Source organism: Orcinus orca, chromosome 10 (assembly GCF_937001465.1).
Source record: "Orcinus orca chromosome 10, mOrcOrc1.1, whole genome shotgun sequence".
Taxonomy (NCBI): Eukaryota; Metazoa; Chordata; class Mammalia; order Artiodactyla; family Delphinidae; genus Orcinus; species Orcinus orca.
This window is the reverse complement of record NC_064568.1, coordinates 65478481-65492513: the sequence shown is the minus strand read 5'-3', so window position 1 is coordinate 65492513 and position 14033 is coordinate 65478481. Positions and strand designations below refer to the sequence as shown.

At 52.2% G+C, this 14033-nt stretch overlaps 1 protein-coding gene across 11 annotated transcripts; it reads right to left on the bottom strand.

The window, feature by feature from the left end:
* Positions 1-1514: 1514 nt before the first annotated feature.
* BRD2 (bromodomain containing 2) lies at positions 1515-13562 on the bottom strand. 11 transcript variants are annotated; one of them, XM_004267756.3, is made up of 13 exons: positions 13111-13562; positions 9170-10497; positions 7250-7553; positions 6507-6644; positions 5857-5995; positions 5556-5770; positions 5084-5458; positions 4437-4565; positions 4000-4251; positions 3596-3861; positions 2791-3095; positions 2364-2486; positions 1515-2256 (listed from the first exon to the last, which is right to left on the bottom strand). In XM_004267756.3, exons 2-13 carry the CDS (start codon positions 9196-9198, stop codon positions 2120-2122), a joined length of 2412 nt encoding a protein of 803 aa, XP_004267804.1. In that variant the 5' UTR covers positions 9199-10497; positions 13111-13562; the 3' UTR covers positions 1515-2119. The 11 variants fall into 11 exon arrangements, with proteins under 11 accessions (XP_004267804.1, XP_012387751.1, XP_033280170.1 ...); XM_012532297.3 differs by having other exon boundaries at positions 7637-10497; positions 13111-13520; XM_033424279.2 differs by having other exon boundaries at positions 7250-7970; positions 13111-13520.
* Positions 13563-14033: the final 471 nt, after the last annotated feature.

The following is a 14033-nucleotide window of genomic DNA, read 5'->3' as shown; positions in this document are numbered from 1 at the left end:
GATATAGTGTTAGATTGACACACATCTATTTGAAATCAACATTTATCCCTTTGCACTTAAATAAATCCTATCCCACACCCACAACTCTTAAGTACTACTGAACTTTCCAAATCCTTTCCATCACTTTTCTCTAGATGAACAGAGCTCAAAGGGAGTTGAAGAGTTCACTCACTGAGATCTACAATTAAGTGGGGCTCCTCCCCTTTAAAAAACTAAGAGCCTTGCAAAACGGTAACAAGTGATTCCCAGCCCTGCTTGGGTATTACCATCTCTGAGCTTTTGCGTTGCCTGGGCCTCAACTTAAGAATTCAGGGAATTCCCTGGTAGTCCAGTGGTTAGGACTCTGCACTTCCACTGCAGGTCTGGGTTCAAGCCCTGGTTGGGAAACTAAGATCACACAAGTCGCGGGGTATGGCCAAAAAAAAGGATTCAGACAGAAACCCGTTACAAGCTTTTAGCAGCTCTGGAGTCCAAGTATGCAACAAGGGTTGAGAGTCACTGCTAGAGCCCAATTTATTGCTACCTCCAAAATCATCACTACCATCTCCACCATATTCCACTTTCCACCTGTTTCCAGCAACGTTACAGCAGAATAAACCATTAGGTTTACATTCCCAGCCTTCCATTTAAAAATTCAGGTTTTCTACTACAGCACATTATTTTAAACCGTCCCCTTTTGTAGGGTGTAAAGCCCCCCAAGTTCCAGAAACCAGACATCTCATACTTCTCAACTATAGAGTCCTTCTGTCTATACAGCACGAGAAGAGGTTGGACTTCTGGAATTTTTTTTTTTTTGTGGTACGCGGGCCTCTCACTGTTGTGGCCTCTCCCGCACAGGCTCACAGGCCATGGCTCACGGGTCCAGTCGCTCCGCGGCACATGGGATCTTCCCGGACCGAGGCACGAACCTGTGTCCCCTGCATCGGCAGACGGACCCTCAACCACTGCACCACCAGGGAAGCCCTGGAAATGAGTTCTTGTGATTTCATTTTGGTAAGGATCACTGGAATTCTCTGAACTGGCATTGTATTAACCAACTTTGCAAAGCTATGTACATGTGCAACTTGAGGCCAAAGCAGCAAATTATAAAAGTAGACACAACTGCCTTTTTAAGGCAGATGCCCAATGCAAGAAGTACCTACTGTTGGCTACCTCCCATCCCTTTCACATCTTGCTAAGTGTCCAAGAAACAACCCACATATCCAGCACCAGAGGAAAACTTGAGCCTATTCCAAATCTTGAGTTTGAAACTTGGTTAAGATATGAATGAGCCAGAGAATTTTGTTTTCTTCATCTAAAACCAGAGCAAATTGCAAACTTTAAGGTTATTTTGGGGGATTCACTTTACAAACGGAAGATGCACTTCTATCACTACAGCAACAGCCTACTGGTTTATTTAAAACAGGATGGTCCTTTTTCCTCTCCTCAGAGTACTTTCTTCAAAATCTCAATTGTATCACATTCATTTTGAAGCACTAGAAAAAAATATGTCATTAAAGTAATAAACTCAAAACTTGAATAATATTTTCTTTATTTACAAGTTAGAATCAACAGACAAAGAAAAGACAATCCAGGGGACCAAATGGGGAGATGACTGAAACCCCCAGGGGCCCCAAATGGAGCAGAAGGAAAAGGGAAAACAGAGTAGAAAAAAAAAGTCAACGTAAAAAAAGAACGTCTTCCTCCCTCCCCATGGAGGCTGAGGGGACCACGGCCCCACCCTGCCTCGGCCTTACCTAGCTTAAAATAAATTAGAACAAACAACCTCAAAACAGGGCCCTTACAAGTGAACAGGGCAGCTACGGCCTCAGGTAACCCTGTATCAGGGCCTTTGCCCATTCCCACCCTTTACCCCTGCCCCACCACAGTCATTTTGAATAGGGGCTCTATGCCTAAGAGGTCACTCTCCATGGGGCTGGGAACGCAGTTGTATTTTGTCCATTTATGTCCCTCCTTCAGTAATTGTCCCTGCATTCCCCCCCCCTGCAGAGCCAGCTCTCATACAGTGGGGGGAGGGGGTGAGATGAGGAAGTGTCACAGCAAAGGGAGAGTAGGGGTGGGGCAGGGTGGTCTAGGGGTCCGGTCCTGCGGAGCCTCCTGCCCCATCTGGCCTGGCCCCTTAGCCTGAGTCTGAATCACTGGTGTCTGAAGAAGAGGAAGATGAAGAAGAGGAGCTGGAATCCGAGCTGGAGCTGGAAGCACTGAGGCGGGACACTGCTACCTGCTGTGCCGATGACGTCTCTGTTTTTTCACTCGCTGCAGAACAAAGTTGAAGTTTAAAGATTATTTCAGTCTGATTTCCATTTTTCAAGAGTCAAGAGGGCAGGGTGTAGTGAATTCACAGTGGCTTACTGAACACTCACCTTTCTTGGGGGGCTTTTTGGTAGAATTGAGCTGCCCACTAACATCTTGTAACCGCTTTTCTAGTTCCCGCTTCTTCTCCAAAGCCAGTTCCTCCTTTGTCTTTCCCACAGGTTTCTTAATAGCTAGAAAAACAAATATACCAGGATTAAGATAGCCAGAAGCACCCTAGTTTCTCTGTCCCCTATTGTTGCCAAATTCCTTTCTTGAACATTGGGAAGCAACTAATCCAACCCTTATCATCCCAGGAGCTGATGATCTCAAGTCCATCAAGCATATGCCTAACTATCCTTCTCTCACTGTCCTCAGAACTTCGTGAGGATTTGCTGAGTTAACTGAGTTAACTCTGCCCCTCTAGATGCAACAAATCCTCCTCAGAACTTTGCAAGGATTTGCTGAGTTAACTGGTGGGCCTCATTTCATACTCACTATAGGGCTTCCGAGGTTTCTTTCGTAGGCAGGAAAGGACATAGCGTTCAAGCTCTCTAAGTGTGGATGGCTTGAGCGTTTCAAAATCAATCTCAATTTCTTCTGGGTTTGAGTCACGTAAAGAGGGCTCCCTGGCTTGAATTATGTGTACAACTCGACCCAGTTTCTCCCCGGGCAACTTGTTGATGTCCAGGCTCAACTGCCGCTTCTCGTCGTAACTCATGGGCCTGCTTTCTTCCTCTTCCTCTGAATCATAGCCTGCAGGCAGGGCAGGTGGGGCTGTCTTTGTGGCCTTTTTGGGGAGTCTACGGGCAAAAGAAAATTGTCAATTGTGGGATATTCTCACTATTCAACCCAGTGACCTGGATTTCATGCCTGAAAAACTGTTTTCCATTAAGGCAAAAGAGTGGGCTACTAGACACTGTATCAGGGGAGCAGAGCTTCTATACATGTCAAACACTTTTATTAATCTCGGACTTTGAGAACTAAATATAAGTACGCTGGCACAGGTCCACTTTTTTTTTGCTCCCTAAAGCACTAACCCACCCCCGACCACAGAAGAAAACACGAAAAACCACAGATTCACTGGTTTAGAGAAGGGGTAGGCAGACTACACTGTCAGAGTCAAGCAGCTTTGAGAGACTACAGTCTTCAAAAGTCTACTTCATCACCTGGCCACTTGCAGAAAAAATTCGCTGGACCCTGATTTAGAGAAACCTTTGCAAGGAGTGGGAGAAATCATCCTCCCCGGAGAGATTAGAGACATAACTGAGCTGTCTCTGCTTCCATGTTAGATAGTACTCACTTGGTGCTACTTCCTCCAGAAGGTCCAAAGCCAGGAGGGCCTAGGGTAGCAGCGCTGCCAGCCCCACTGCCACTCGCTTTCTTGGACTTCTTGGGCTGAGATGGGCGAGGTGCCCGAGGCCCTTTGTCATCTTCCTCAACCCCAGCTCGGCCTCGATGCTTCTCTGCCTTCCGTTTCTTCTTTTTCTCTTTTTTTTCTCTCTTTCGCTTGGGCTTGGATATCGGGCCTTGGGACAGGGCAGCCAGTTGTTCATGTACTGCTCGAAGCTAAAGAGGAAAAAGAATCATGTGAAATAGAAAAAATAAATAGGTAAAGCAATAAAGACTGAAACAAAAAAAATTTAGGGCCAAGACAGCGCACAAACCTCACCCAGTAAACTGAACAGTGACAAATTAAAATAATACCTGTTCCTGTAGTTCAGCCAAGCGATGAGCCCTTTCTTCCTCAGAGTCAGAGCTTTCACTCTCTTCTTCCTCCTCTTCATCCTCCTCATCTTCCTCCTCCTCCTCCTCAGAAGAGCTCTCACTGCTACTTTCCTCGCTGGAGGACTCTGAAGATGATTTGGCCAAGCCAGGGGGCAAGGCAGTAGAGACTGGTAAAGGCCCTGGTTCCAGTGGTTCATCTGGCATCTTGGCATAACGGAACTCAAATACATCCTAGAAAGAGACAGCAGACTCAAAACCATGCTAGTGGATATGCCCTGATCATACCCAGCCATATGGCAGCTCCAATTTACAACTGTAGAGACTGGGAGAGCCCCATGTTGAGGTTGTGCACCACAGACAGCAAAATTTCTCTCCCCAGACCCATTCATTCTTCCAACTCCGACCTTGACACTCACCTGTAACTTTCGTGCCATGGCCACGACATCATGGTCTGGGGGATTGTACTTATAGCAGTTGGAGAACATAAGCCGCACGTCAGCAGCAAACTCCTGTGCATCCCGGTAATCACGATTCTCCATCTTCCGCTGCAGAAGGAGGCAGCATCAGAAGCTGCACAGGCAGGAAGACTCACCTTTCCCTGCCAGCTCCAGACACCGCAAGGCTAGCCCTCTGGAGAGTACGGGGGCGGGGCAGGGGTAGCCTTAAGGATCTATGCCCTGGGGCTCAAGTTTGAAGTCAAAGGAATTTGGGTGGGTTGAAGAAATACCTATGTCTAGGAAAAAAAATCATTTCTAAGTGAAAAGAGAGGGTGGGTGGCCTCTGACTAAGCAGCCATCCCTTAACTTTCCTATCCTAACCCAACATTCCCAATAGGTAGGACCTAATTGTAGATGAATAGCGATGCTCTGAACACAAAACCCACCACACTGTCTCAAACTCCAGAAAATATGGACTCCTAACAAGTACCTGACCTTCTGCCCCGTTACTATTTTGTAAAAATAAAATGCCGAGACTGCTGTGTGCCCGGAAAAAGTGACTGTTTTATTGATCCCTAGGCTCCAATCACTGCCTGAGTATCCCATCTGCCCCATGCAGTGGGTACCTTGACAGTGCTGAGGTCCATGGGGTGCTTAATGATGTCATGGTAGTCATGCAGGCCAAGAGCAGAAGCGTCCACTGGTTTATAGAAAGGCCAGGCATAGGCAGCATGCTTCTTAGAGAGTAATTCCTTCAAAATGCCATTGCAGTGTTTTAACTGTTCTGACAGCTTTCCTTTCTTGGAGCTTTGGTGCTGTTGCTGAGAGTCAGGCAAGTCTTTGCGTGGGGGCTTGATAGGGCGGCCACTCTCTCTACGCATAGGGGGAAGCCGTGCTGCCTTAGGCTCAAGACCCCCGGGAGGGCTAGCTGGGGAGCCAGGAGCCAGGATAGCTGTAGGTGTAGGGGTGGTAGTATCTGCTTTCCGCTTTACCCCTTTTTTCTGCAGAGAAAAACAAGACAGGAGCCTTTTACCCTGGGTCCACTCCATTCAAGACCTTTCCATCCTCATTGTCCCAAAGATATCCACAGATGTATACCTTGGCAAGGGGCTGGGCTGGGGGAGCTGCAGAGACAGCAAGGAGCGGGGGTCCAGCGGAGTGCAAGGACTTGAGAAGGGGCGAAGAGATGACCGATGGGTGGGGAATGTTGAGGACAGTGGTAGGTATCTCAGGTGGTGGAGAATACAGGGCTGTGTGAGACACAGAAGAGACAGCAGGCACCTGATGGGCACTGGTGATACTGCCCTGGAGTGCTGGGGTGGGGGGAGAGAAAAAAAGTTTAGTCTGATTATCTTTCCCATCTTTCGGTCTTCATTGGCAAAACTCCTTCTCTTCCTACCTGCCAATTTGGCCCCTTTCTTGTGGCTGTTCTTAGGGATAGTCACCACAAGCTCTTGTTCCTCTTGTGGCATTGATGCCACCTTCTGTAGAAAGATCTTTTCCAGCGTTTGTGCCATCAGGACAATATCATCAGTAGGCTACAGGAAACACAAAGAAAAAGTTCAAATGCCAGCAAAAGACAAGCAAAACCATTTTTCTCTGAGGAATTCCTAGCCCCAGGCATCACCACCACCCCCCTTACACAACTTCACCATCAAGTACTGAAAATCACCTGTATTGGGCCATTAAATTCCCTTTTCTCTTCCAACTCTGCCCCTCAAGATGCAACAAAGAAATAAAGTTCAGAAGTAGAAGAATGAGAGCTGACTAAAAAAAAAAAAAGTTCCTGCTCTACTCAGATCTCTGGAGATTTCTCTGAAAAACAGGGCCACTATCCACAAGAATAAAAAGTGTTCTATTTAAACATCTCTTAACTCTGGATCTCTGAAACCACATCACTGCTTTTAGTGGTACCTTTTGGAACTCAGACTTTCTAGGATCCTGACTACTGAGAACACCTACAGTAAAACACTTAAACCTTTCATTGATAAAGTAGTGATAAAAAATGCACTGTCTCTCCCCAACTACTAACAACACGAAAACACTCACCTTGTTGTAGATATAACAGTTGGTGAACATGGTATTAAAATCCTGCATACACTCTGAGGCAGCCCAGTAATAGTTGTTTTCAAGTCTCCTCTTAATAGTACCCATATCCATAGGCTGCTTTATAATTTTGTGATAATCCTAAAAAAAGAAATGGTAGGTCAGAGCTACAAAAAGATAAACACGCCTGTTCTCCTAAGCAAACTACCGACCCCAACACACACGCACATACACACCCCCTATGCGTCAAGAATACAAAGTCTCCTAAACTGCGGCCCCAATTAAATCTATGGGATAGGAAAAAAATGGAACAGGATTCTTATCACCCATAGGGAGGCCCCTACTGCCTTTCTCTAACCACCCACCTCCCACCCACTCTGGAAAAGCTTCCCATCCTGTGACATTACCTCTGGGGCTGGCTATCCATGGGCTGCATGAGGGAGAGGAAGAAGCTAAGAATTTTGGCCACCGTGGTCCTCTCCCAACCTGGGGTGGGAATCTGTAAAATGGAGCCAGGGCACAAAAGTTAAGGAAGGACACATGGAGGGCACAATGAGAGATGCTAAGATAGCAAGCGGTTGGATCAAACACAAAGGACCAAGAATCCAGAAATCTGGTGGCTATCTGCCCTACAGGGTAGAAATGGGAACTCCTAGGGGCCGCAGCAGCTACACTAGACAGCCCACCTCCACGCACACACATTCTTGTTCATTTCCATAGCTCCCCACTCTAATCTCTCTACTCACCGGCAGACCCAGTTTGACAGCATCCACAGGCTGCCGGAAGGGCCATGCAAACTGATGTTTCCACAGAGCCTTCATCACCACCTTGTGCAGGTATTGCAACTGGTTGGTAACCCGTCCTGGCTTTTTGGGATTGGACACCTCCGGGGGTGGTGGGTTGGCAGGGGTTAGTTGCAAAGCCGGCACTGAAGCCATTGTGGGGCTCTCGAATCCCTCATATAACAGGGAGGGCTTTCGAATCCTTTTCCCAGGCGCTGCTGCCTCTGGGCCCAGCCCCAGTAACCCTGCATTCCCCTCCCCAGGGAGCCTGTGAAGACAAGGAACAAAACCATATGTGATAATCTTGTGGAACTTGAGAGAGTACAATTTACACTAATTTACACTACGTACCCTCAATAAATCCAGGCTTGGAATCTAGTGAAAGGTGGTCAAGATTATGAAAATGAAACCAGTATCCAAACAATCCATGGAGCTTTTGTTCTTCTACTTCCTACCACCTCTTCTGTTCTTAGTCCTACATTCTGAATTCTCAAGTCTGATGGACTCTTTCATCTGTTTTTAAAATTTAAAGTGAAAAAGCCCAAGGTAATTTCTCACAAGGCACAGCCATTTGAGAATCACAGCCTTATTGGGATGGGACTTAAGCAAAATGGGTGGAGCCGAGAAACTCAAGCCCCAAGCTTCCTCCTCACTAGGGACTTGGTGGTTGCCATGGTGGTTGAGCCTGAGAGAAGCGGGTGAAAAGGAAACAAAATAGAAAAATTTCATAAAATGCTAATTAAACAGACACTTAAGAATCCACCTGTGCAGAAGGAATCAGCATCCTCCACAAGCTCTGGATAGTTAACTCCAAACAGATCAGACATCTAACGGAAAACCCTATCAACTCAAAAAAAGAAAAAAATCAGACAAGGGAGCATTTGTCACACTTCACAGCCTGGAATACCCCAAGCTACCAGCCTCCAGAAATTATTCACAAATTCGTCTCCTCCCTCTGAAGAACTCAAAAAATAGAGCTGTCCGAACAGTCAAGGTCAGCAAGTTCCCTTAGAAAAGTGATACAGACCTCCCCTGCAACCCCTAACAAAAACTGCGATGCCGTTAACAGTTCCCACTGCAGCATCAACTCTGAAGATCAAACGCCAATAATGCACCAAGTTTACATTCTCTCTGGTGCTCCTCGAGACCAGGTGCTTCCCAAGGCCCAAGACTAAAGACGTTATACCGAAATCTCATTGTTTACATCCGCAGAGCTGGACTAGAGGATCTTTAGCTCCACCCTCCTACCCTGAATGAAACTCCCAATTGTATCACAAAAACAAAAAAAAAACACAGCAAAAAACCCAATCCTCTGCAACAAGACACACAACTCTCAACACAAAACCGCACCAGTCAACGAAAGACTAGCAGGAACTTAATGACCTACCCCAACCATTAGGAAAGAGTGATCCTTCTACCTTCTACCCTACTCAGGAAATCTCCGTTTCCAGTCCTCGAGCTCTATCACCATGGCAACCCTGTAAAGCACAAGATACGGCCACGAACCCACTCCCCCAAAAGGCCTGACAAACCGTCGCTAGACACCAAACCCACGACCCGCAGGACCTGCTCCCCAACCAGCGTCCTTCCCCATTACATTCTGCCGCCTCCTCCCTCTGCCCGACTCGGGTAAGATCTAACCACAGAGGAAGAAACAACATATAAACTGACAACCTGTGCTCCCTCCATATTCAGGATCTGGGCCACTGCCTCAGTCCCAAACCGCCGCTCAACCTCCTGCGCGAGCCCGGCGAGCCAACAGTTGCGCCACGGAACAACAACGCGCCCCACTCGGTCCCGCACTCCCTCCGAATCCGACGCCCCACACCCGCGCGCTGCAACTCGCAAACGTCCCCTTCCCACACGCCGTTCGCGGGGACGTACTTGTTGTGGGGAGTCACGTTTTGCAGCATCTTGACCACGGGGAACCGGCGCTGCCCTCAGCCGCGGAAAGTCCGGGTGGCCTCGGTTCCCCTTACCTTCCAGTCCAGCATAACCCGGGAAGTGAAGGGGGGGGGGTCGGGGGCCGCTGCCCTCGGCCCTCCAGGCAACAACCCCCCCCGCCGGGCCGGCACGAAAGCAGTCTCCTCCGCTGTTTCTCGAAGAACTCCCGGCAGCTTGGCGCGCTCCGCAGGAGGCGGACAGCGAGAAAATGGCGGCGGCCCCAGCTGAGGCGGGCGAGCGAAGGGGGACGGACTCTTCAAACCCCAGGACAGTCCCCGATCCCAGACACCGTCGTCAATATTGCCCGCTGTTGGTCTGCAAGGATCCCCTCTTCCTGCCAGGACCGTCCGGCGCGGACGAAGTCCCGTTTCGATCTCGGATGGAGGCGGATGAACACGAAAAGTGGTTTAGGGAGCCGCCGCCTCCATCTTTGAAATCCTCTTGAGGGCGGAGTAGAGGGGGTGGACAGACTCCGAGGACTGGGCGGGGCTCGAAAAAGGGGAGCTTCGGGGGCTTCTATGGGGTCTGTACTGTCCGCCGGGACCGGTCATAGGCCGAGACGAAGGCCATTTCCAAGCGGATGGACGTGGATTGTAATGGCGGCCCCGGACGACTCGAAGGCTCTGTATAGGTAGGCAGAATCCTCCAGCTCGTTCTAGAGGCTGCTCCACTCCAGCGCGAAATGGCGCCGCCGAGCCCCGCGCCAGCCCTTTATATATAGGCAGGGGGGCGGAGCTTCGCCGCTCATGCGCGCCACCGCGCTCGCGACTTCCCCCACCCCCTCCGTGCGCGCGCGCTCGCTCACGCGCGTGAAGAAGCGCAGTCGAAGGGGGAGGAACACCTCTCCGCGGGAGCGTTTTCTATTGGTCGGCGGATGCGATGACGTCATAAGCCTCATTTTCAACGCGTTAGTCACCAGGCAGAAGAATGCCGCATAGACCCACAGGGAAGCGGCAACCCGCCACATCTCCGAGCCAATTGGCTGCGCTGTGGTTCGGCAACTCCAGGGAAAGAGCGAGGTTGGCAGGGGTGCAGCACCCTCTCCCCGCCTCCCCTTCCAACAAAGTCTTCCCAGGCGTCCAAGCCCAGTGCGACTGGTGACTGCCAAGCTCGGGCAGGTCGTGCCGTTTGTAGCTCCTCCATTGGCCAGACTGGCAGGACTGGAGGCGGCCGCGTGGGCGTTGTCAGCCTGGGCCCGCCGGGGTGTGGTCACAGGACGCCCGCGGCTTGTTGTTCTCGGCAGTGAGGAGGCCGCCGCAGTGAAGAATCTGAAATGAGGAAGGAGACGCCATCTTAGAAGCCGCGGCCTGGCACTGGCAAACAGCTAAGGGCTCCCAAACGCAGCAAGGAACCGAACGTTCCCGTTCTCCGCAATCAAAAATACAGAATTGATAATTAAAATCCTCCCTTTTCTTCCCCAAGCCAAACAATCGAAAGACAAAGGCAAAACTCTCCCCAGAATCTACCATCTGTGAACTCTTAAAGGCTTTTCACCAACAAGGCAACCAAACAGAATACGTTCCAAACACTTGCACCCCAAGCACCTCTCCAATCCCTCCCACTCATACCTTCAGGTACCAATACAAATATCTGCCTGCTCGACAAAACCTCGGCAACCCTTAACTGGGAGCAAAATCTCCAAACGCACCCATATACCCTTTAAAATGAAACCCACCTCCTCCCCAAACTTCATTCCGGTGTCTGGCTCAGAGCGGAAAAAACAAGTCCCGCGAGGGGCGAATCAGGGTGAACGCCCTCCCCCTCCTGGCGAGCTCAGACCTTTCCCCACGCTCCCCGCCCTCCCCTCACCCCGAAGGCAGGCCCACACCCTCTAAGGGTCCTGGCGTCGCGGGGGCGGAAGGGCCCCCCCATCCCCCCCATCCCCCCCATCCCCCCCACCAGGGTTCGGAGTCCTCCCCACGGAGCGGCTGGTCCATCGGTCAGCGCCAGGGAGGAGGGCGAGCGGAGGAGGCGGCGGCTGCGGCTCAGACTAGCCCTCCCCCTCCTCTCCCCTCCCCCCTCCCCCCGGGCCGTCCGCCTCCGAGGAGGGGCAGGAGCCATTTTGGGAACTCAATTTCGCCCCCTCCCCCCAACCCACTCAACTTACATCTTTCCCACAATCTAGTACAGTAATCTGATTAGGGTTACAGACTAAGTGTGAATAGAGCCAAAGCACAAGGTCAAGATCTCTAAAGCCACCTCTGGGGCTCCCCCGCCCCCTTACCGGAGAGTGAAAGAATTTCCCCCACCTGGGCTTTAGTGGGGGGCCTTCCCCTCCTCCACGTCCCCTCTTCTGGCTACCAAGGAAGAAAACAGACTATGTATATCTGAATAAGGAAATTAAGGTAAGTTAAGGAATATAAGAGCCCCCTCCCCCCGCAAACCCAGGGCTTCGTGAGGGCCTAGGTCCTTGAACTCCAACTAGGTCACCCTCCCTCCGTAGCGGCCCTGGAACCCTAACCTCGCTTACTGTGTCTAAAATGGCCATCAATTCTCGACCACCCGAGTCCGGCAAACCCTGCGGAGGAGGGGTAGTGGGCACCGGGAAAGCAGTCTCTCTCCTCCCCCCCACCCACCTCCGATCAGACCTCGGCCCCAAAAGTACACGCAGGCCCGCCCGGGTGGCTGCAGCAGAGAGAGCAATGACACAGCAACTTTGCAAAGGCCTTCTCCCCTCCCCCATTCCCCTCCCCCTAATGGCCCAACCTCCCCAATCTGCCTTTCTCCACCCGGGGCCTTGCAAGTCTGCACACAGGCCCATCAAGGGGCCGGCCAGGGAAGAAAATTTAGGAGGTCGAGAGTATACAGGGCCTTATTAGAAAGGAAAAGGGCAGCCAGACAGTACTCTGGCTTATTTCCCTGCATTCCGGAAAATCACTGCTCTCCGCTCCCTCCCAGTTCTCCCTTCCCCTACATGAGTCACAGGGGAGGCTACTGCTTGCTACTCAGTAATTTGGAAAAGTAACTCTTCCCTCCTTTCCGTTCCCTCCCCCGCAATACACAAGGAAAGAACTGTTCAGGAATGGGGGAGGGGATGAAGGAGGCAAAAGACGCCACCCAGGAGAAACCCGAAACCTTGGGAGCTGTGAAATCGTTCCAGGTCCTGAGACTCACTCTCTCCTGTCTCAGGCCACGATTTCCAACCCCTCCCAAGACGCCGGTTGGGCCCGTTTCTGCTCCCAAGAGGACCTCAAGCTTCCAGCCTGCAAGCCCTCCCCAGCCTGGGGTAGACACATGCTCAGCTAAGACCCCCGCCGCGGCAAAGAAGGTTTTGTTCGGAAGGCTCCGCAGGTCATGTCCACGTGAATGCACACAAATTCGATAAGCGAGTCGAAGTGTAACCTCCACCGTGCCATGTGGCGACTGCCAGCTTCCTACCACTGATAAAAAGGAAGCACAGAAATGCTCCTTAGTCTCTGCGGAGAAAGGGAGTGGGCGCCTGGGAACAATCTCAGTTTACAACCCGGGTTGCCAACTCTCAGCATTCCCATCTACGAGTAAGAACTACAGTCACCACTCCCACTCCTCAGCCCACTAGGTCACCCCACCCTCCAAACGCCAAAAGGATCCCTTCTCACCTGGCTCCAAGCTCCTGTACCCCCAGGGGACGAATGGAATGGGGGGGGAACACCGCCCCCACGCCCCTTTGCCCTCCAATTGGTATTGAGACAGAGGTTGGCCATTCCCCTCCCCCACCCGAGGGGCCCTCTCCTGCTCGCCCCCCTACACACTCCCATTGGCTGTAAACTGTTTGAAGGACAAATCCTCCCACCCTCAGGATTCTTCTCTGCACCCCAAGAATCTCCCTCCCGGACTCCCCACCATTGGTTAGGCACTTAAATGACTGACAACGCCCCCGCCCGCCAAAGGCCCCGTCTCACCTGGATCCTGGAACCTTCCAGGGGGGCTCCAATGTTCCCCTTGTCTTGGTGCGGGGGGAGGATGTAATCCGGGGTGTCACCCCCCCGGAAACTGAGGTTGCTTTGGGGGAGGGGGCGTAGCCCCCAGCCCCTCCCTTCCCGACTGAGCTGGGGGGTGGGGAGAGCATCGGGGCCGCGCGGCCACGTCAGCAACATCCAGATTGGCTGACCCGGGTCACGTGCCAGCCGCTCCCTTCCCCCCCCCCCCGCCACGGGGGCGTTTTCCGTAGGTTCCTAGGGGTTGTTCAAGGGGCCAAGGGGGCCGCATGGCCCAGGCATTTCTCCACAGACCCAGAGCACTCTAATGCCGCTGCTTCTGCATATCCCCGGCTTCCCATCCCGCTATCGTCGACCCTCTCCCCCCCACTCGCCTCTCCGTACGGGTTCAGCATGGCTGCCGCAGGCCGGGAACGTGCACAGCGCAGGCGCATGGGTGCGACCGGATTGGGGGAGGGGAAAGGAGAGCGGGAGGCCGCGGGGAGAGCAGTGCGCAGGCGTGAGGGCGGGTTCCGTAACTCCCGCGGCGGGGCTCGGAGCGCGCGCAGTGGGTGGGGCGGAAGCGGGCGCGGCGCACCGGCCTTCTGCCTCAGCAGGCCTTACCCCACTGCGGGCGGCCTCGCGGGGCAGCCGGGGGAGCCCTGCCTCGGTTCCTTTTCCGCAGGTGGAGGGTGCGGCTTGGGACGCCCGAGCCGGAGTGCAGTGGGAACGCGCGCCGCCGTGCTGTTGTCAGTGGAGGAGAATGGGGCCTGGACCTGGAGTTGTGAGGGTTTGCAGGGTGGGGTCTCTTCCCGGCTGTAGTGTGGTTCCACGACGGGAGTGTTGTCACCGCCCTCGTTGTGCTTGCGGCGGGGAGAGGAGGTGCGGGCGGTTGGTGTGGGCGTTTT